General features: G+C 41.6%; 2 protein-coding genes across 2 annotated transcripts; one reads left to right on the forward strand and one right to left on the reverse strand.

The window, feature by feature from the left end:
- Positions 1–1672: 1672 nt before the first annotated feature.
- Positions 1673–8240, forward strand: opn3 (opsin 3; the record flags this gene model as incomplete). The annotated part of the gene is made up of 4 exons (XM_080037060.1): positions 1673–1991; positions 3902–4221; positions 6975–7226; positions 7968–8240. 4 exons carry the CDS (start codon positions 1673–1675, stop codon positions 8238–8240), a joined length of 1164 nt encoding a protein of 387 aa, XP_079893186.1.
- A 1870-nt stretch (positions 8241–10110) lies between these two features.
- On the reverse strand, positions 10111–21336 carry kmo (kynurenine 3-monooxygenase; the record flags this gene model as incomplete). Its single annotated transcript, XM_080036457.1, has 15 exons — positions 10111–10358; positions 10718–10777; positions 10860–10961; positions 11132–11214; positions 11314–11371; positions 11451–11598; positions 12059–12180; positions 14271–14342; positions 14464–14629; positions 16489–16576; positions 19223–19271; positions 19949–20038; positions 20595–20692; positions 20842–20911; positions 21274–21336. The coding sequence occupies 15 exons, from the start codon at positions 21334–21336 to the stop codon at positions 10212–10214; spliced, it is 1416 nt and encodes a 471-aa protein (XP_079892583.1). The 3' UTR covers positions 10111–10211.
- Positions 21337–21408: the final 72 nt, after the last annotated feature.

Consider the following 21408-nt stretch of genomic DNA (forward strand, 5'->3'; position numbering starts at 1 on the left):
CAATGTGCCACTACGCAACCATACAGCCTTTGTCCGCTGACAGCCAGCTACGGAAATATTGAAGAAAGTTCCTTCATGTTGAGGTGATAGCTGAATAGTATCGTCTCTCTTGCATGAAATGACCTACACTTGAATGAGGACCGGATCTTGACGTTCAAAAAATTTACACAAATTTTAAACGGATTATGCAAACTGAAAATATTAAGTTTTTCTAACTTGGCATCTAATTGCGCTTTTCCACTATGGGTACGGAATACTCTTAATCCGCTTTTTGCTTTGTTATATTATAGTAGAGGTTTAAATACCACTCGATGTAGTTGTTTGTCATGGCGACGCCACATGAAAGCAAGGCACGCCTCTTTCGCATTCCCCGTTCGTCGGCTACCAAAGAGAGGAACGTCTGCACCTCATTAAAGTACCACAACATGTCTTTTCGGTTTGCCGTATTCTTGCTCCAGAGGGCACATCATCATCATTTAGGCCTATTGTATGGAGGGGCAACCTAGGGCACTCAATAATTTTTGTTCACGTGTAAAGGGCAGCCAATAAGGCACTTTCTCTCATTTTCATCACCATAGAGGGCACTTTAGCAACACTTTTTCAACCATGGGCGCACCAGACGGGCAGAAGGGCACTAGAAGGGCACTAGAAGGACCAGACGGGCAGAAGGGCACTAGAAGGGCACTAGAAGGGCACTAGAAGGACCAGGTGGGCAGAAGGGCACTATCAGGGCACTAGAAGGGCACTAGAAGGACCAGGCGGGCAGACGGGCACTAGAAGGATCAGAGGGGCAGAAGGGCACTAGAAGGACCAGATGGGCAGAAGGGCACTATCAGGGCACTAGAATGGCCAGACGGGCAGAAGGGCACTATCAGGGCACTAGTAGGACCAGACGGGCAGAAGGGCACTATCAGGGCACTCGAAGGGCACTAGAATGGCCAGACGGGCAGAAGGGCACTATCAGGTTATTGTATGAAGGGGCACACTAGAGGGCACCCAATCATGTTTTGCACATGAAAAGGGAAGCAAATAAGGCATTTCCTCTCGTTTTCACCACTCTTGAGGGCACTTTAGCGCGCTTTTTCAACCATTGAGCCACGAGGGGAGGTGGGGGGGGGCGGTCCGCCACTGCTGGAGCCTATATATAATAAGGTTACATTTCAGTCTTATAGGAGCTACAACAAATCACTGTTGAAGCTCACATCATTTTCCCCGCAGTTAGTCGCAACAACGACTTTGGTTTAAAAATAAGTGTGAAATAATAAAGAAGCAAGGTGCACTATCGCTCGGTCTGTAAATGTTTTATTTAAATGATGTCAGGGATAACTTGCTGGAATGCTTTCCTTAAATGCCTCAATGTTGCATTTTGCCTACCATGTAAGGCTATAGACTAGATTAATCTTCTTTCATCACCAAACATACAGGTCAACAACAAATATTTTATTTTGAAAGTGCAGCTGGAATCAGAACGTGTATAAACGGTGTATAGAGAGTGGTATAGTGGTAAATTGACCCAGTTTCAGCAAACACCAGCCTCTCAGGTTGTTTTGAATGAACGGCGCGGGGACGGAGCGCTTGGAGGAGCGGCGTGGAGCCCACAGCTGAGGACGCGCGCTCTCACACTGCACGCAGCCAGCACAATGCTGCTGGAAACCAAGTCTTTATCTGCGCGATGAATCCTCCCAACGAAACCAGAGCCGAGAGAAGTACTGAGCATTACATTTTCTCAGTTGGCACCTACAAACTTCTCGCCTTTACCATCGGGACTATTGGACTATTCGGCTTCTGTAACAACGTCGCTGTCATCTTACTCTTCTGTAAATTCAAAAGGCTGCGGACGCCCACCAATTTGCTGCTGGTCAACATAAGTTTGAGTGACCTGCTGGTCTCTGTCATCGGAATAAACTTTACGTTTGTCGCGTGCGTCCAGGGCGGATGGACTTGGAGCCAGGCAACATGCATCTGGGATGGCTTCAGCAACAGCCTATTTGGTAAGAGAAATACAATCTCATTTAAAATACGTACTATGTCTTTATCATGATACTTATAAATATTGTCACACATCTTTACATCCATTACCCTCAATTATTTGTCTTTAACTAGAGTCAAATTATCTAAATTGTATTCTGCCATAAATCAGAATATGAAAAAAAACAGCCATATGCACTATTATGTAGATGGCAGAGATGAGCTAATCCACAATAATAATGACTATATTTAAGGCATGAAACAAGGGTATTCCACAATGTGAATCATTTCTCTAAAGATGTATTTCAATTAAAAGCATTTTGGAGTTTTTTCTTGTTTGTGCACTTCCTCACAGTTTACCCCCCCACCCACTCCTACTGAGCTGCAGTCAAGTCCCACAACCTTGAATCCCTCTCCAGTTATAATACCATTATTCTACATTTGTAAGCATGTATTCATTCTGAAGGTAATTGCTTCGTGAGCGAGAATGTTTTTGTTACAGCTTCCACTTCACTAAGCCACGGTCCGTCCACTATTTATTACCAGCACAACTGAGTTCTGCAGTGGACTGTGAATGAACTCCCAGGGTCATTCTACACCCCTTATTAATTATAGCAGGAGGAAGATGGATGGATGGATGTGATACAGACTCGAGGAAACCATCAAGCCCTGTGATGCTCAATCAGGAAACTAAAGACGGAGACACACTGGTCTGGGTGTGCCCTATTCTTCTATTATATTATTGTCCTTTGATCAAGAACCCGTTCACCCACTCATGTCCCTGTGACTCCATGAGCTGGCAACACTGCAAACACCAACTTTGTGTATCTGCTTTGCATCATTGTAAATACTGTAGGGAGAGAGGAGAGCGTCAAATCGATTTGCTCAAAGTTATGTATACATCCAGATTCATGATAATCATATCCAAATATACCGCATGACTTCATTCATCATTGAAATGACATTGAGTTGATAGGAAGTGGTGTCCTGCTTCATCACTCTCAAACAAGCATGACAAATTGACTATGTGGATTTTCCAATTACTGTGAAATGGCATGCTGAGAACCCACCTGGTCACTCCCTGGTCATTCATAGCTGCTGAAAGCGGTCATACAGTATGAGCTGGGTGACATTTTCACACCTGATATACTTCCAAGGTTGCCATGGCGTGATTTGTTATGAACCTATATCTCACGTCTGGATATCCTGATGAAGTGAGCACTATGTACAGCCAGCCCCCTGTTGTGCTGACACAGGTAGAAATGTAGAAAAATTGAAGGGTACAAAAATAAATCTCCTATCTCTATCCCATGTCCTCGGAGTCCTCTGGGAACGAACATGCCGTCATCGTTCAGCCTGAGCGTTTTTTTTTAACCCAAGGGAGATGGTCTCACACAATGTGGCCACAGGGGCTGCAGCAATAAGCCCTCAGTATGTTTGTGATCTATACATCTGTTTATTGACACTTTTCCTATTTCGCTCCCCTTAATCAGGAGATTAACTACAGATAGAGACAGATTACATGATATTGGATAGATATATACGGTATAGGCTATGTGACGTGTATTGAATGAAAGAGATACAGAATACATTTTACCCACTGTACCTGGGTCTGGCTTGCAGATATCTGTATATCCCCTCATATCAATGATGCACAATCTCCGAATATTTGAGGATAAGATGCACACTCCATTAGAACCAGTGGTGGGTGTACTGTAATAACTGTAAATACAGATTTGAGGAACATTTGCTTTACTTGAGTACTATCTTTTAAGTAATTTTATACTTTTACTGTCTGACAAATGTGCCTCTGTAGTGTAGACAACTGTTTTATACAAAGTACAATGAAGCTGAGTGGCCGCTGACCCAGATCCCACAGCGAGCGAGCGCTATGTATGACTCAACCCGGCTGATTGTCTCCCTCCCCTGCCAGGCATCGTTTCCATCATGTCTCTGGCCGCGCTGGCCTATGAGCGCTACATCCGGGTGGTGCACGCGCAGGTGGTGGACTTCCCCTGGGCGTGGCGGGCTATCGGCCACATCTGGCTCTACTCCCTGGCCTGGACGGGGGCTCCTCTGCTGGGCTGGAACCGCTACACGCTGGAGATCCACCAGCTGGGCTGCTCCCTGGACTGGGCGTCTAAAGACCCAAACGATGCCTCCTTCATCCTCCTCTTCCTCCTGGCCTGTTTCTTTGTGCCAGTGGGCATCATGATCTACAGCTACGGCAACATCCTGTATACGGTTCAAATGGTAAGACAGATGTTTGGCAGCTGTTCTTTTTTCCTGTTCAGGTGTTAGCAAAGCTTTAGTTAATTATGAATGAGTTGGACTCATCAGCTGAATGAATTACGTAGACTCAGTTGATGACTGTTGTGCTTCACCTGCTTTCACCCTTTTCTCCCTGACTGACACTTCTACTGTTTTTCTCTCTAAGTCTCCGGGAAACAGGTTTAAGGTGAAGTCAGTGATTCTTTTTGTCAAATCTCTTCACAATCCACTACCTGAAATGTTTGTGCGCTAAAGAAAAAATAAAACTGGTTTTAATACACAGTCTAAGCTCTGTAAACAGGCATGTTTGGGGCGGCTGTGGCTCAGGTGGTAGAGCGGGTCGGCCGATGATCAAAGGGTTGGAGGTTTGATCCCCGCCCTGCCACCTGTGTCATAGTTGTTGTGTCCTTGGGCAAGACACTTCACCCACCTTGCCTCGTGTGAATGTCGATAGTTAGCCTGCTATCGGTGTGTGAATGGTAACGTGTAAATGGGAACAGGTCTCCCTTGCAAAAGAGTCTTCAGACTCAATGGGATACCTGTATAAATAAAGGTTAAAAAAAAATAAAAAATAAATGTTGGTTGAAACGGTGGGCCCCTTTTTACTTGTTAACATAGCCTAGGCTGTGTATTAACACCAGATTGCTTTCCAGCACCAAGTGTAACACAAAACTGACATGTAGTGGATCGTGAGGAGATATTCACTGGTTTAGACAAAAATGACTGCTTTAAGCACATACTGTACAATTACTACTTCCCACAACTTCCACCTTTCATAATGTACATAATCTACTCAAACTGCCATTGTCTCTCAGTTTATACACGTGAACCACCTCTAACCTATCTCACGACAGCTCAATGTATCACACACACACTGGGACATGTCAACCCCTTTCAGCACTTTCACTTCAACTTCAATCAGCTTACGCTTAAAATGACAATTCAAGCTAAAAAAAAAATCTTAACTTCTTTCGACACTTAATTCTGTATTTATATTTGTTGCAATTACAGATGTGAAAAGTATCAAATGCATGCTGAATATAAAAATCCTGAGCACATTATTGCTTCCAGGGAGAGTATGTTCAAGTACAGCCTTTGTGAGACTCTTCTGGATTTCCATTTGAATGAAAAGAAAATCCCTGACCATCACTGGTCAAGTGCTGTGTTTCACTTCACATATTGCGGGCTTCATTATCATAATTATATGCCTCTGTGCCTTAAGTGCTTGTCCTTTAGAGTGGAACTTATCGCAAAGCTCATTGTTTCTTGTGCCTGTATCCAGACATACAAGTGCAGTCACTGATGTCATCAGTCGAGGTCTAAGGGTATTTTCTCCGATTTTACATACTTCTATAAATACCTATTTTAAATGTACAAAAAGATATATTATACCAAAGTGTTTTATATGGAAATGTTCAGGACACATTAGGCCTTTGTTTTCTGAGGTCTACTTATGTCCTAGACCATTGTGTATATAAATAATTGGCTTAAATGCTGAAAAATGTATTGCAATTTTTGAAAAACCTGGAAATGTGTGTGAAAGAAGAACCTTTAGCCATACTGTTAAATTGTTTTGGCTATTGAAATTGCTTCTCCTAAGCCTTAGCTTCAAAAATGCAGTGGAAATTTTCCAAAACACTGTAGGGGAGTGCACAAAACATGACAAATATGAAATTTGGTCCACACGCTTTTTGGTAGAAATGTTGTCTCTACTTTCAAAAAACATTAGGAAATTAAGACTTTGAACCACATATGATGATTCATGGGATATATACTAATAACAGAGGAAGCATCACAAAACATTTTTCAAACAAACCATTAGGTAAATATAAAAACAATAATAACAAACTACTTTCACACTACTCTATGCACTATTTACAAGCTAAGTGGTAGCTTGGGAGCTACTGGGTCTTGCTTCTCGTAGTGATTTATCTAAGCCTGTAAGGGACGGACAGTATCGCAGGAACATACCCTGGAAACAGGAGAACCTGTAGTTTAAGATGATGTTTTCATTTGTTTTTATTTCTCTGGGGTCTACGGCCAGCGCGGCCGTAGACCCCAGAGGGTTTTAATGATTACTGCAAAAACACTGAGGAAAGTGTGTCTGGTAGAAGAAGTTGGGAAGCCACAAGATTCTCTAATCTGTGTGTGCCTTTATCATCTTCATCTGTACTTGGCATCTAGCAGATGGCCACCAAAAAAAGAAAGAAAGAAAGAAAGAAAGAAAGAAAGAAAGAAAGAAAGAAAGAAAGAAAGAAAGAAAGAAAGAAAGAAAGAAAGAAAGAAAGAAAGAAAGAAAGAAAGAAAGAAAGAAAGAAATTAAAAGGATGGCCCAGACTCGAGGAAAGAGGGACCGTCCAGTCACCATAAGGTCGCTGGAGGGTTTTATTTGTAAAACTAGTGGTGGCTGGTACTACATGTACGGTGCCCACCATCTCTACCAATGTGTCCTTGAGCAAGGCACTTTACCCCAAACTGCTCCAGGGGCGCCGTAATGGTTGACCATCGTATTAAAGGAATTTTGAGAAACCTTCCTTGATTCCTACTTTTTCTCATCTTCCTTCACATGTTTATACACACACTTTCATATTCACATACCTAGGGACTGCCCAGTTAAACCACACACCTTCATCAAAACCAGCAACGTATGTGGTCACAAGACAGCCCAGTCTAACTGCTGTTGCCAATGACAGGGATCCTCATTATACCATCTTAATGTCTCCTGTTTCTTCTAGCTGCGCTCCATCCAGGACCTCCAGACGGTTCAGATCATTAAGATCTTGCGATACGAGAAGAAGGTGGCCGCCATGTTCTTCATGATGATTTCTTGCTTCCTGGTGTGTTGGACGCCCTATGCTGTTGTGTCCATGATGGAGGCCTTCGGCAGGACGAGCATGGTCTCTCCCACAGTGGCCATCATCCCATCCTTCTTTGCCAAGTCCAGCACGGCATACAACCCCCTCATCTGTGTGTTCATGAGCAGAAAGGTGTGTATTCCCCTAAGCTCCGTAAGTGGTCGATTGAAAAAAAACTGGAAGGAAGGAAGGAACTTTCAATTATAGGTCAAAGACCTACAAAGTCAGCTGTGGACTCAATTCTCCCCCTATGCTTCTTGCGATGGTGGCATTAGTGAAAAGGTTTGACCGACAGACAGGATGTTCTTCTTTTGCAAAGCTAATGTGTTGAATTAGGCTCAAAACTTGAGCAAGTGTTGAGAACTAATTCAAAACCAAGACAGCGGAATCGGATCGAACAGAAAATAGTGGATCGGTGCATGCAGTCGATGTCCACCCCTCCAGTGGCCACAGCGCTAATCTCTCTGTGGACAAACAGGGCAAATCAATAGCATTTCATTTAAAGGGTGTTGGCTTGTTCTCCTCTTGTGCTGCTTCAGTTTAATGGTTGAGTTAAAAAAGAAAACAGCCTTTGTGGGAGCCATTTTCTCAAAATAGTGCAGAATTCGATTTCCCACATGTTCTTTTTGTACAGGTGAAACCCTGAAAAGATATGGTTTCTGTTGCATTAACCAAGCTGTAATATGTAGAACACTCAGGTATCGTGTGAGTATGAGTAAAACCCTTACTTATAGTAGTCTTAGGTCTATTGTGTTCTTAAAGGCTGACATCTTGTGTGTTTGACGGACAAATTAGTGGGAAAAAGGGTGCTGTTATATCATATAATGTGTTAAATAACATTCTTCTATCCCTTCCCTCTGCTTCTCCTCACAGTTCCGGCGTTGTGCGCTGCAGCTGCTCTGTTCGCGGCTCTCTTGGCTCCAGCGCAGCCTCAGAGAGCGGCCCACGCCTCCAGCCGAGCGACCCATCCGACCCATCGTCATGTCCAGGCCGCGCGGCAGCAGGAACCGACCCAAGAAGAGGGTGACCTTCAACTCCTCCTCCATCGTCTTCATCATCACCAACAATGAGTTCCAGCAACTGGATGAGACCTCCAAGGCTCGAGATTCCCCAGAGGTTAACATCATACAAGTGAGGCCATTGTGATCCATCCACAAGGACTGGACTTGTCTGCCCCACCACTCAGTATGCCTTAGCAACTAATGCTCTGTTTCCACTGAGCAGCACGGTTCGGTTCGGCACGGCCCGAACAGCAGGGCGCGGTAACCCAAGATCTGGCTTGCGTTTCCACTGCCGACAGCACACTAACTTGGTGGATGGGGTTTACGCGAAATGGTGATAGCGGCGGTCAAAGTATAAATCTATCGGTCTGAGCCATTGAACGGCACTTGCAGCAGCAGCTATGTAACTATGGTGACATCTTGGCAGTGGAACACAGTGTAGCCCGCTGGTTCACTCAATGAAGAGGGAAAACACCACACAATATACAAAGAGCTGCTCGCTGTCCGAGGTGACAACACAGCGCAGTTTATCAGTCACACACAAATAAATGCATGCCAAGCAAGCCGCACCGAAATAAACCGCACTGCTCAGTGGAAACGAGGCTTAACATGCAATTCCAAGCCAAAAGAACCCTGTCTGACCACCCTCGACATTCTTGTCTGCACACTGTCACACACTTGTTACTATTTATTGTAAATGTCAGACCATGATCTCAACTAACTGTCCTTACAGTGTTTTGTCCACGCAGGTAGAATGAATGTGTGACATCTTCATCTAACATCAGCTGTGATGATACAAGTGCATAATGATTTAGTTAAAAACTAGTAAAATGTTTCTCTTAGAAAAATAATCACTTATTTTTCAAGTATGCCACACAATGTATGTGACGACGGCAGAACCGCGTTGTCGAATGTGGATCAACATGTGATTTTAAACTGATTTGTTTGGTTGGTACCCAACTGCGAGTGTGTAAAATGGGAAATAAGCCTTAGCCATAAACCATAATGCACAAACTGATATTGTTGTGAATAGATTCAATAAAGAGATGCTATTTTAAGCTACCTCGCTTGTGTGCCTCATCTCATTTTAATATAAACTCTTGTGTGACAAGAGCAGACACTGCAAAATGACATTTGGTGGATTCATATGAGGACTAAAGCAGTGTAATTAGATAACAGGAGATGAGGCTGTGTGCTCCAGGGAGGTTCTCCATTCATAACCTGCTGGGCTGTCAGCTATTAATAGACTTGATAAATGGATTTCCAGACCCCTGAGACGATATGTGAGTGAGTGGTCTTTGTTGTTGTTTTTTGTTGAAATATTATATATCATATTTTACATTGAGAAGAATGGTTTATGCTTCTTTTCAAGATTAAGATGCAAAAGACTGATACGCCTTCTAAGTTTCCTTTCTACTTAGTACAGATGCTTAGCTTAGAATAACAACTCAGTCAGCTGTCCTCTTCCAACAGTATGCTTCTGAAACTCAAACGGCAGTCATGAAACTAGCTGGTGAACACAGTGGAGCTTTTAGCAGCTAATGAGCCTGGTATTTCCCTCTGGAGTTGCATTGGCCAGGTGGCCAGATACACTACTCCGAGTGAATGATAATGTTGCTCTAGCACTGCCTGCTGATGTGTGAATTGCTAACAAGTTCAACAACTTAAAGGTGATATTTGGGTGTTTTGGCTGATCCCAAGTGGCCCAAAAAAAAATGTATTTGTCGATATTGTCAAAACAAAAAGTCCCTCATTCTGCATAGAGAAGGCGATATTGACAAGAATTGGGTCAAAGAAAGACACAATACACATCTGTACATGAACTCTCCCAGTGTTTAATACTGACATTTTTGCATTCACAACAAAATCGCATATGACGAAAAAAGAAAATGTTGGCCATTAAAATAATCAAACCAACCATTATCACCACTGATGAATGTTTTGAAGTCTCATTATCAACCATTATGAGCTGCATATGTTATGACAATCATTATGCCATTCCCCTGGCAGAGCCTCCATTATGTTCATTAGAGGATGCAATCAAACTCTGATTAAAAAATTGGACCCCAATCATTTATAGTGTGTGATGCTCCAGTCTTGTCTGCCACATCAGCGCTCAAGCGGCCTTGAGGGCCAAAAGCCTGTCCCACATTTTCTCAGCGGGGGTGATGAGCTTGCTAATATCGGGAGGGTATTTGACGAGCAGATAGGAGCCTCCCAAAATAGCTCCTGTAGCACTGAACAGCAGCCCACGGTTTATTACCTGTGAAAGAAAATAAATAAATTCGCTTAAATGATGTTCAGTTCAAACAATTCATTTTGAGTGAACAGGCCAAATCTTGTTTAAAAAAAATGTGATGAGGCTTCTCTCAACAGGTAATTTCAAGATGCTGGCGTTGACATACAGTAGTAAGACAATTTGCAACCAAGCTAGCAGACCTATGAGCTTGTATAAGGCACAGTGGTGTTTTGAGCTAAAAGCTCATATTGTCTCAGTGACACAGGGGGAAATGTACCCAGAGAGAGTCACATCCTCATTTGAAGCTGATAATACTGAAAATTCAAAAGAGTCCAAAATTACAATTTTAAAATATTCAAGCTAAGTGTATGACAAAGTCTTACTTTGTCTTGCCAATGCCAGCGCTCCACTGCTTTATGGTACCTTGTCCTCGTGAACGTGACCTGGAAACATTGAAAGGCAACAAATGATACAGGTTTCATGATAGACCTAGCAATGCAACAACTATCATTCTGTACTACTCACCATAGTGTACAGCGGAATAATTGTCTTTGGCATGAGGTAGTGGAGCATGTTATCGACATGTTTTCTGAAAAGGAACCATGTGGAGTTGACATGGGCTCGCATCTACAAAAGAAAAAAGTGTTAGTGAAGTGAATCATCTGTTCTTCATGTTGTATTATGCGACATAAACCTAATCTATTTCCAAAATATACCTTGATAACTACATTTTAATGGTTGCAACATTGAAAAAAAGTAAGAGGTGAAATTGGGCATATTAATTCAATATGTTTTACTTCAACGTAGTTGTACATGGCCAGGTCTGCAATTGCATGGTCGTCTGGAACTCGCACTCTGGTATACTCAGGGAGCACAGCACCTAGGCGGATACACAGATGAAAACAGACAGATTTCCTTATGAATTCTTAAATCATTCCTTGTGTCTCCTTTAATCCTTGTTCATTTGAAAAGCACTTACTGAAATCCTCATTTAACATCTCCATTACTTCGTCAAAGACAAGACAGTCTTCAAAACCCTATGAAAAGCAGGAATGGGTAAATGAGTCTCCATTAAAGAAATCCACCTTTTCTTCTTCTCAATTAAGTATCACTTACAGCATTCATTCCCTGTCCGTAGAATGGCACCACAGCATGGGCTGCATCGCCCATGAGGACACATTTGTCGCCGATATGGTATGGGGAACACTTGATAGACACCATTGGCAGCCCGGGCAATCGGAAATAATCCGTTTTGAGAGTATCCCTTTGAATGGGAATGACACATTGACAAAGTCATTTAGAGATATTCATTGTGACAGTTGTATTTCTATAAACAACAGATTGGGGCTTTAGCTTGCCATACACGAGCATCTGTCACATCTCAGTAAGCTGAAACAATCATGCCCTGTCTGCCCTGGTAAAGTCAAACACCCTAACAGAGCAACCAAAGCATGCAATCGCTTGTTTTAGCATGGACACTCAACTTTTTTTGTTTCGTTTTTTTTTCTCCCGCAACATACGGTTCACCTCAAGTTAATAGCTTGCCACACAAGGCAATGTAAGTGTAAGTCTGCAATTTTACATGTCATAGTTTGAGGCTGTGGATGTCCTGGAGCTGATGGGAATATGGAAAATCAAAGTGTTTTTCAAAGATGGCTTGGCAAGTTAAATGGAGAGATGAAAGAAGAGAGAGAGAGAAGGATGGAGAAGAGAAAGTCACTTACACTCCTATTAGTGGTATGGTGTCAGGGAAGTATTTCTGGAAAAACTCAATGACTTCATCTCCAGTGGTGATCTTGTCAAACTCCTCAAAGGGCATGAAGAGGGTACAAGTGAATGTCTTGTCCTGAATTGGAAAATAAACACAGTACACACAGTGTTGTTCACTCTCCAGTCTGCTGTGACACACTTGTTGTCAACAACTCGAGTCATCCTCATCCAAACAAAGACATTATTTGGCTGCAAGATGCCTTCCAAATTGAATCTTTTACCACCCATTGTTCAAGCAGCTGGAGGCTAGCCTTGTGTAGCCTTGACAGACTGGTAGTGTCATAAGAATGACCCTATATCAGTTTGGTCTCTGGTTGTGCTAATTGGACTTGCTAGGTAACATGCTGTGGTTGATGTGACGATGTGTAGCGTTTACCATTACATCCAAAGTACTACTCAAGTTTTCTTTTTCAAATTGATTCACACGATGAAAGCGCAGGATGAAGACAGTGATCACCAAAGTTATTACAATGAATTTTCTGGACAACATGTGCAAAAGCTGTATCAAAAGGTGCGCGGATCTATCCTGTAAATATACACATCTTTGGTGTAAGAACTATGACCAAGATAAGAATTGATCATCGAAATCATTAGGATTCCCGACATTCAACATACTGGTGGATCGACATACTGAAATATCAACAGATGGACAGACATGGGAGTTCCTTGAGCCATTCCCCAAGACTGGCTGAAAATAATTCATGCACATCCTAGTGAGAGTGCAGTGCAGTAATCAGGCAGTCCAGACCTCATCATAACGGTCTTGGCAAACAATTTGGCACACCACCAAAACATCACTCAAGAAGCTTGCTGAAAATACATAAAATATCTTATTGAAAAAAATTAATTGTTATGTCTAATCCGACAATTAGTAATCTAAATTCATGTCATTCCGCAGTCTGAAGTTGCATTTACAAAAATGAATCCCATTGGTGTCCTTTTCTACGTGCTCCCTTTGTAGTTCTACTTATACAATGTAACAAAAACAAAGCATCTCTGATAACATATTCTTAATGAACTTCTAAATAAATGAGCCTTGCGAACAATTTAAAAAAGGAACTCTTGCCCTGAAAAATAAAGCATAATCCTTTCAACCTCTGGGTTACGGTACGCACAGGACTTTTCACTTGCATTCTCTTTGTTATATTTTAATACAAATCCACTTTCCTCTCACGGGTCTGAAAAATGCCCTCCATGCTGAACTCAACAAAAATTGTCTGTCCCCAATGTTAATGTAACAGGCGAACTCCCACCCAGAACAAGTGATGGCTGGAAGAGCTCTGAGGATGTAGGTTTGCTATTATCTGCCCATCTGAGCAGGTGCTATCCATCAACATTGCAAAGTCCTCCCTGATGACCTTTTAGCACTGTCTCTTTTACCGTTGACGTTTCCACAGCGTCAAGGTATGTGTTGTGTATTTTTTCTTTGAGGTCCTGGGAACCACAGGCAGTTAGCGAAAGTGTCAACGTCAGATGCCTCGACCTGGCCTCAGCTAAAAGAACAGTGATAAGCTGAGTCAGCCATGCAGGGAAATCATTGAGGGATTAAGAAGGGCAGGAGAGACGAAAGGGAAGTCCGACCAAAATAGACAGCCAGACTGATGAGGAGGAGAGAGACTAGTGTGTGAAAAGTAGGTAAGATTCCAGATGACGTCTACACTAGGCTATGAGGAGTCTGTGAATTAGGCTAATTAACCCTTCGAGGACACCGCAGAGGTCGATGACGCCCTGAGATTTTCTGAAGTGATGATGCTTTTGTCTTTCTGCAACAGGTAGCATTCGCATCTGTAGTTTGAGAAAACAGTGTAGCTTTAAAGCTACAGTGCGTAACTTTTTCATATAAATGAATGTCGGTTACATTCGAGCCATCACCAGACGAGTTGACACAAAGTTGATTAAGCCTATCAGCTCCACAAAACTCTCACTGGTGTCACCCCCTGACACTGGCACAGGATCTCAGAAAAATCCCAAGAAGCACCCTGGAAATGTTTCAGTTGTTGATTCTACTGCTAAGAAAAAATGTACAGCAGAAGGTTTAATTAAAAACCTCTTGGAGGTGCGCCGACAGTGTTGTTATAATTACTCTGAATTCCTCATTGAGGCAACATAATTTACGCACTATAGTTTTAAAATACAGGAGGGAAGAAACATGAAACCTGTGCTCACCAAGTTGGGCAGGGCGATCATCATGAATGTGTTTCGTGGCCAGATGTGCAGATAATTCGGCTTCATGGCAAACTGGGGAGGAGGATGAAAGTGGGACAAACAAAATGAAATAAACAAGAAGACGTCGGCGCACGTGCCTTCAAAACTGTGAGTCCGACACGAGCAGAATTTCAGCACACAGACAGCAACTGACCTCTCCGTCGATGGGTGGAATGGTGAGCTCCATGTAGCCGTGAGGGATGTAGGTCTGGCTGAAGTCGAAGCGGCTGCGGCGGAGGAACTGCTTGCGGATGGCAGAGAAAGCTCCATCACAGGCAACGATCAGGTCTGCCTGGATCTGATCCTTGGACCCATCTGACCTGGGAAACAGACCATGTCACAGTTCCAGGGGTCTCAAAACACTCGGGTCTGCTCGGCATTATCCACATTTGACTCCTCAATGTTAGGGTACTCTAGGCAACACACACTTCACACTGATTATGGAAACAATGTCAGTTTGTCAATGTGAGCAAAACCATATTAGTGTTTCAATTACCAGCTTATAGGAACGAAATATTATCAATATATATATACAGTATACATAATAAATACTTATAAATGACAGTTTTTGAATGGAAATCCAATATGTGCACAGTAAACAATAAACATGTCAATTGACCCAGTGCAAAGTTTATCTGACGATATGTGGATTCCTTATGCCATTGTGACACTGGCATCAGAATTGTACCACTGGATTGTGATGGATCTCATTATCATGTTATTCAATTTAAAGCAATAAGGTAGATAAGTGTATGAAAATGGAGATGCAATGGCTATCTCTGAACATGTCCTGCTTTCTGTTTCAAATATTTTTTATTGAAAGCAATTCTCTTGACATTCATACGCAATAAGGAACTGCTTCAGTTTAAATTTTAAATTTTTTCACAAGCATAATATAAAAATGTCCTGCTTTCATAGTATGGTAGGAAAACTTTTATATACTATCTATGGAGTAGCATCATGCTCTCTAACTACATTTAATTAAATGAGATGGAAAGGGCAAACACGAGCTGTCACGGTTCAAGTGGGGAGTGAAGGGGAGGATGTATTCTTGCTGTGTGAGGGTGACTTTTAGATTGCAGGCGAGGGCGTGCTTGCAGCCTTTACGGAAACCTTGATTTTATCAAAGTGCATCAAAGTGGCATTAGCTACACAGTGACTCACTCTGATCCACACTGTCTACTAGGTAAGGTGAGACACTGGGTATAAAAGTGGGCAAATTAAATATAAAACATAACATTTATGATACACATCAAATTGAGTTTGCACATATTAGAAAAGGCTTAATTCAATTTGAAAACTCTGACAAAATTATACAGTTTGCGCGCCTTCATAACGTGTTCATAAATCCCTGCATGGGTGCGCTTATTCCCACAACTACGAAGACCAAAGGGTGTTCAGTGTTAATTGGATTGTAAATTGTGTGTCACATTTACCTCAAGGACAACCAATAACAAGGAAACTCAAACGTCACGCACAGAGGCTTCAAAGGCAACATGCTTATCACCATCCCATCCCAGACCTCTGGACAGTTAACATGTACAAGGCCACGCATGTTAACATGTAAACACACAGTGGGAACAGGATCAATAAAAGCAGGTTATAAAACAAAGTATCCACATGACCAGATCATCCTCCCCTCTAGATTACCCTACGTATATTGTGTTCATGTGAGAGCGTGCTGGGAGTGGGGGTGCACATATGCAGGGCCGCCCATAAGGGGTAGAAAGTGGGAAAGCTTTCTAGGGCCCAGCTACCAGGGGGGGCCCAAGGAGAGGAATTTTTTTTTTGCAATTACCTAATTTAGCCAACCTTTATTATGAACGCTATATTCGCAAGAGAACTTTCTATAAAAGAAAACATTTTATTCATTGTTACTTGGGTAAAATATATCACATTTTATATTGAAAAACTAAAAGTATCATGGGTCATTTTTTCCCCCTCAAAACCGTTGCATAAAGTCCGTATCTCTGCCCACTATTATTTCCAGTAGCCCACCCTAATCTAACTGGCTAGGACCGGTCCTGTGTACAGGTATGTGTTTATGTAGGAATAAGCGCATCATGCACATTGATACAAGTTCAGTATGAGTAAAGGGGGCCCAATGACTGGACCTTTTCAGGGGCCCAGTCATTTGTCTGGGCAGGCCTGCACACATGTAAGATCGGTAACTATTTACCTGGCAAAGGTCATTCGCCCTGTTTCAACACTCCAGTCCTGCAGCTTGTGGTCAAAGTTCAACTTTGTGTTTGGAAATGTCTCTGCCTCTGTGGGAGTAGAATGTTATAAAAGGGGCTTATATCACGTATGCAGGCATGACATAACAGCGAGCACTTTAATAGGACAGGTAATATGTTATGTTAAAAATACACAGGCAACCTTAACAATCCTAATAAAATGCAGAAAGGACACACACTGTCAGCAATTACTGAAATGAATCTCTCGCTGAAGTATGATGAACTCATGCTGATGAGCATACATCTCATAAACAGCACAAAATGGCAGTCGATAAATCTGGTGTTGTGTATGGAAAAAAAAGTATGTTTAGGTTGAAACACGTTCCAAAATCTCATAATCTCATTGTTCATTCCAGCAGTCTGGATTTGCACTGATAAAGAGCCATGGCTTTACAATCAGCTCCCTTTGCACACACAGGCAATCTAATTAAACACAGACCCGCACCGTCAAACATTATCTCCAAGCGCACACTCGGGCGCTTCATTAAATATTAGGCAAAATGTCTTTTTTTAGCCAGAGTAGACTAACACCTCCCCTGAGATCCGCTGGTGTAACCATGAGATGTTCGGGGAGTGTCTGCAGAGCATGAGACTCTTTTCAGACAAAGAAAGAGCACGTGCTTTAACTAGGAGCTTTCTGTTGCAGAGTTCATGAATAAAGAATGCGTCGAGAGCACAGACTGGAAACTTGACTTTGGTGGTTTTTCATTGAATTCAAGAAAATGGATCCATATGCTGAATACTATGCTGTTTGTTAAAGTGGACTGGTGTTATTGTGTAACTTTTAAAAGCAGTAGTTTCACCTTCTTCCACTATCAGAATTAAAAAGTTTATTAGCAATAAAGGGCAAGGTTGCTCAATTCAACTCACTGATAGCCCTTTCCCACTGACCAAAAAACCTGCATCGACCCGCATCAATACGGCTTTTTAGTCCAATGGGAAGGGTTCCACCCTGCATTCAGATCCGGGTCAATTGACCCTGCAGTACAAATGGTTTTTTTTTTCACCTCGCTCGGCTCAGCTTTGCTCGCCATGAATTTTGTTAGTTTATAAAATGAACAATTGTAAAATGTATTTTCTATGAGGCTGTTCAGCCAGAAAGTGACGGATCATAAGTAATCACATCTCTCTATAATACATACAGAATGACACATTGATTTAATGTGGCAGTGTCACAAGTTATGCTCCTCACCCAGGCGGTCAGTCTCTGCCACGCGAGTAAAAAAAGAAAAGAAAAAAACTGCAGGCGATTGCGGACAGCGGGTCAGCGCTCATTCTAAATTAAAGTCAGTAGCCTAATGATCACTGTGAAAAGCAAAACTATGAAATAAAGCTTTCTCTTCTCTCTCTCTCTCTCTCTCTCTCAGTCTCTGTTCACTTCACTGCACAGCTGGAGATCAGATGGGGGTCTGCCGGCAGTGGGAAAAGGGACAATGTCTATTTTCTACCTGCTAATTTTGGTGGGAAAAGGGTATGAGAGGTTTAGCTGCCAGAGAAGTAGGCCTACTTTTTTTTTTAAAGTAGATTATGGCAGCTAATGTTAGCTAACGTTAGCAGACTTTGGTTACATAATCAGTTTAATGACGTCATTTATATTTATTTCACCTCGTCCACTCACTTTCTAGGTCTACTACACAATAGACAGTAGTTAAAGACCTACTTCACCGGTGGACATATGAAGGTGTATTGAACTCTGTAGTATAAATGTGCAAAAGGTTTAGAAATCGCTTCATCCTAGCCTGAGAAAAGGCAGAAAGAGTGTTTTATGGTCTCACTTGTTTAACCATTCATTTTCCCATGTGTGACATCACACATGGGAAAATGTAGGGTTAGGATTAACAGGACAACTGGGCCAAGGGAAGACTGAAGGATGACTGAGGGAAGAAAAACCTCATTCATTATATTATAATAGCGATTTTATGATGATAGAACTCTGGTTCCGTATGGGTGAAGTATTCCTTTATTTCTACAGTAACATTTCGGACACTTAAGAATTTTCACTTCGTGTTGCATGCATTACAGTTGAGTTTTGTCGCAAATTACCACTACCATTGTTTTATTATTAATATAATCCAGTATAAAGCAGTAGGAGAAATTTTGCTTGTCTGGATTTAAAAGACAGTAATTCAGTAAAGAAAACAACAACAAAAAACATTGTTGGGATTCTCCTTTAAACCTTATAAACTCACAGGTTGTATAACATAATTTGCTAGATTTTTCTTTGATTGGTCCATGCAGTTGGCAATGACAAATATGACTGTTACACTGTTGTTTTATGCCAGTCCTATTTTATTTTAGTTTATGGCTTTTGGCTCCTAGACACTTGTCTTGCAGTCTATTGAACTGATTTAATTTTTTTCGTACATGTTCAGTTCTTATTTGTCCTGTGTTAAGAATGTTTATGAAACTTCTACTAGACTGCTGTTTAAACTTTTACACAAGAGTTAGTTTTTCAGACATGAGACCCGCAGGTTAAAGTACCATCAAATGTATAGAAGGGGTGCATGCCTGAAAGGGAATACAACTATTATATGAGTCAATGTATGTGGTCTGTTTCAATTTATCTCACTTACTGTATAATCTGGTTATTTCAGCACACATCCTACAAGGGTTTAGCATTAATGCTCCTAGGTCATTTTGGATGAATCCGAGAAAGGCACTATTAATGTCACTTACTTGTTAGCAGCTCTTTGTTCAGATTGGCCCGGTCCACTGACAGGATGTACTGAAACGAGAACAATCTCTTTTACAGTGCATTTCTACAGCTACCACAGCTTCACACACTGTGCAATTTAAACTAGAACAGGAAGCCTCTGATATTTATAATCTGTCTCCCTGCATTAATTAGTCTGCTTGTACATGCTTCCACCATCTTTTCTTGTGTATAATATTATTCTTGTTTACTTCTGTTTTAATCAGCTATGTACATTACCATGAGATTAAGAATGCCTGCCAAACCAGCTGCGGGGTAATTAAAAACAAACTATTTTCAGACTGATAAACCCAACATAGAGTAAAAATAACAGAAACACATTTCGTAAAACATAGAATACATTTCTATTTTCATGTAACAAAATGTTCCATCTAACTGCACAAGTTTGTCACTTGTGCTCTTCAACATTAGGTGCATCCTTGAGTCAACACACCTCTATGTGTGTGTTGACTCAAGGATATCAGTTTCTTGTGCTTTAGTCTACATCTATGTTGGTGTGTTTAAATTAAATGATCTGCAGGCTGTCTCACTATACATGCAGAAATTCTTACAGTATGTTTAGTTACAACCAATCACTTACTGACAGATCAGTTCTTTTCTGAATGCCAGCAGTATTTCAGTTGGCAAGGGAATCATTTTGTGTTTTGCATGATATAATATTTGTTCAATTACAACAATGGTCGGCTTACCTGGCCCTTCTTTCCATAAGGGATCGGGGACTGCTTCCCGCTCAGAGAATGGATCATTCTCGAATGCATTGGGATTCCCTGGGAAACAATCTAAGAGAAAATAATGAATACAGGACGTTTATCAACATTGACGATCAATTAAACTGCAATCTGCATATTGTCATACTTTTTGCACCAATTAATGAGTGGTTTATAGGTGGAAACAAAGTATAAGGCCATGGATGGTCAAGCTAGTCCATGTGTTCGCACAGTAAGCAAAAAACCTTGTAGAGAAAGCCTTGATTTGTTGTGCTGAAAAGTTATTAAAAAAGGGTCTGACGCAGAGTTCTCAGGCATGCATGACATGGCCAGTGCAGTAAATGTGGTAAAAAAAATTATTTCTGACCTCGGAAACGCAGAGTCGACAAATTTGCGTATGTTATATTTCATTGTTGGAAAAATGTTTAAGTTTCCACCAGCTGGCCTCCAGTTGGGTCTGTGATATGTGTAGTATTAAAGTATGTGCCACCAATTGGTTTCTTGACATATCCATCTCTGTGACCAACAGAACAAGAAAGATAGGGTCACCGTGTATTTGCAGTCCTGAGATCACTGTCACATCATTTCCATTTCATTATTTACACAGTTATTGGTTTAGACAGGATACCTTCTCCTCCATTCCAACATGCTTCAGTGCTTGCCGGCCCCTGTGAGACAAAGCCAGGTTGATGCTTCTCCCCTTAACGATTTTGGCTTCCCGGATATCTGAGAAAAAAAAATAAAACACAATCTTTCAGTCTTACCTTTGAGAATCTTTTGGAAGAGAATAATACTTGGTTGGCAATATTGCAACCTTGAAGTGGCTTTCCTCAGACAGAGGAGCATTGTGATTTCTGATTTGCTTTGAATACTACCTTCCCGGGTTTCAAAGAGTTCCACATCAAAGCCCCTTTTGGCAAAGAAGCAGGCATTCAGTGCCCCAACCTAAAGGGTGAATGGGAATAAGGATATTTCTTTGAACATGTTGCCAACATCTCTGTGTATTACACTGTCACACTAGATATCCTCATGGCTACAGAGTACTAACACCATAGGCTGCATATCAACTTTGAACTCTTTTGTAATCTTATTTCCTTTATTCCACACTTTTAAGTGCAAATACTCATTTGAGTGCAATATTCACAAAATAAAGTCATATTATTTTCTACCAAATAACGCTTTGTAAAGATGTCCCCTTTTAAGATAGGAGCTGTGGTGAAGGTCAATATGCAGATGAGAGATCAAAAGACAAGAGGTATCTACAAGGAATTCACAATCGACTTTCATTTTCATTTTCTTTTTCTTACCAAACCACCGCCCACCACTGCTACCACTTTTTTCTTGGTTGATCTGCCGGTTGACTGCTCCATTGCGTTGACTCTGATCCTCTGGAGGTCTGGCCCTGTCACTGTCCAGTTCAGAGTGAATTACAGAAGTAGGTG

Source organism: Ammodytes marinus, assembly GCF_949987685.1.
Source record: "Ammodytes marinus genome assembly, chromosome: 11".
NCBI classification, from domain to species: Eukaryota; Metazoa; Chordata; class Actinopteri; order Uranoscopiformes; family Ammodytidae; genus Ammodytes; species Ammodytes marinus.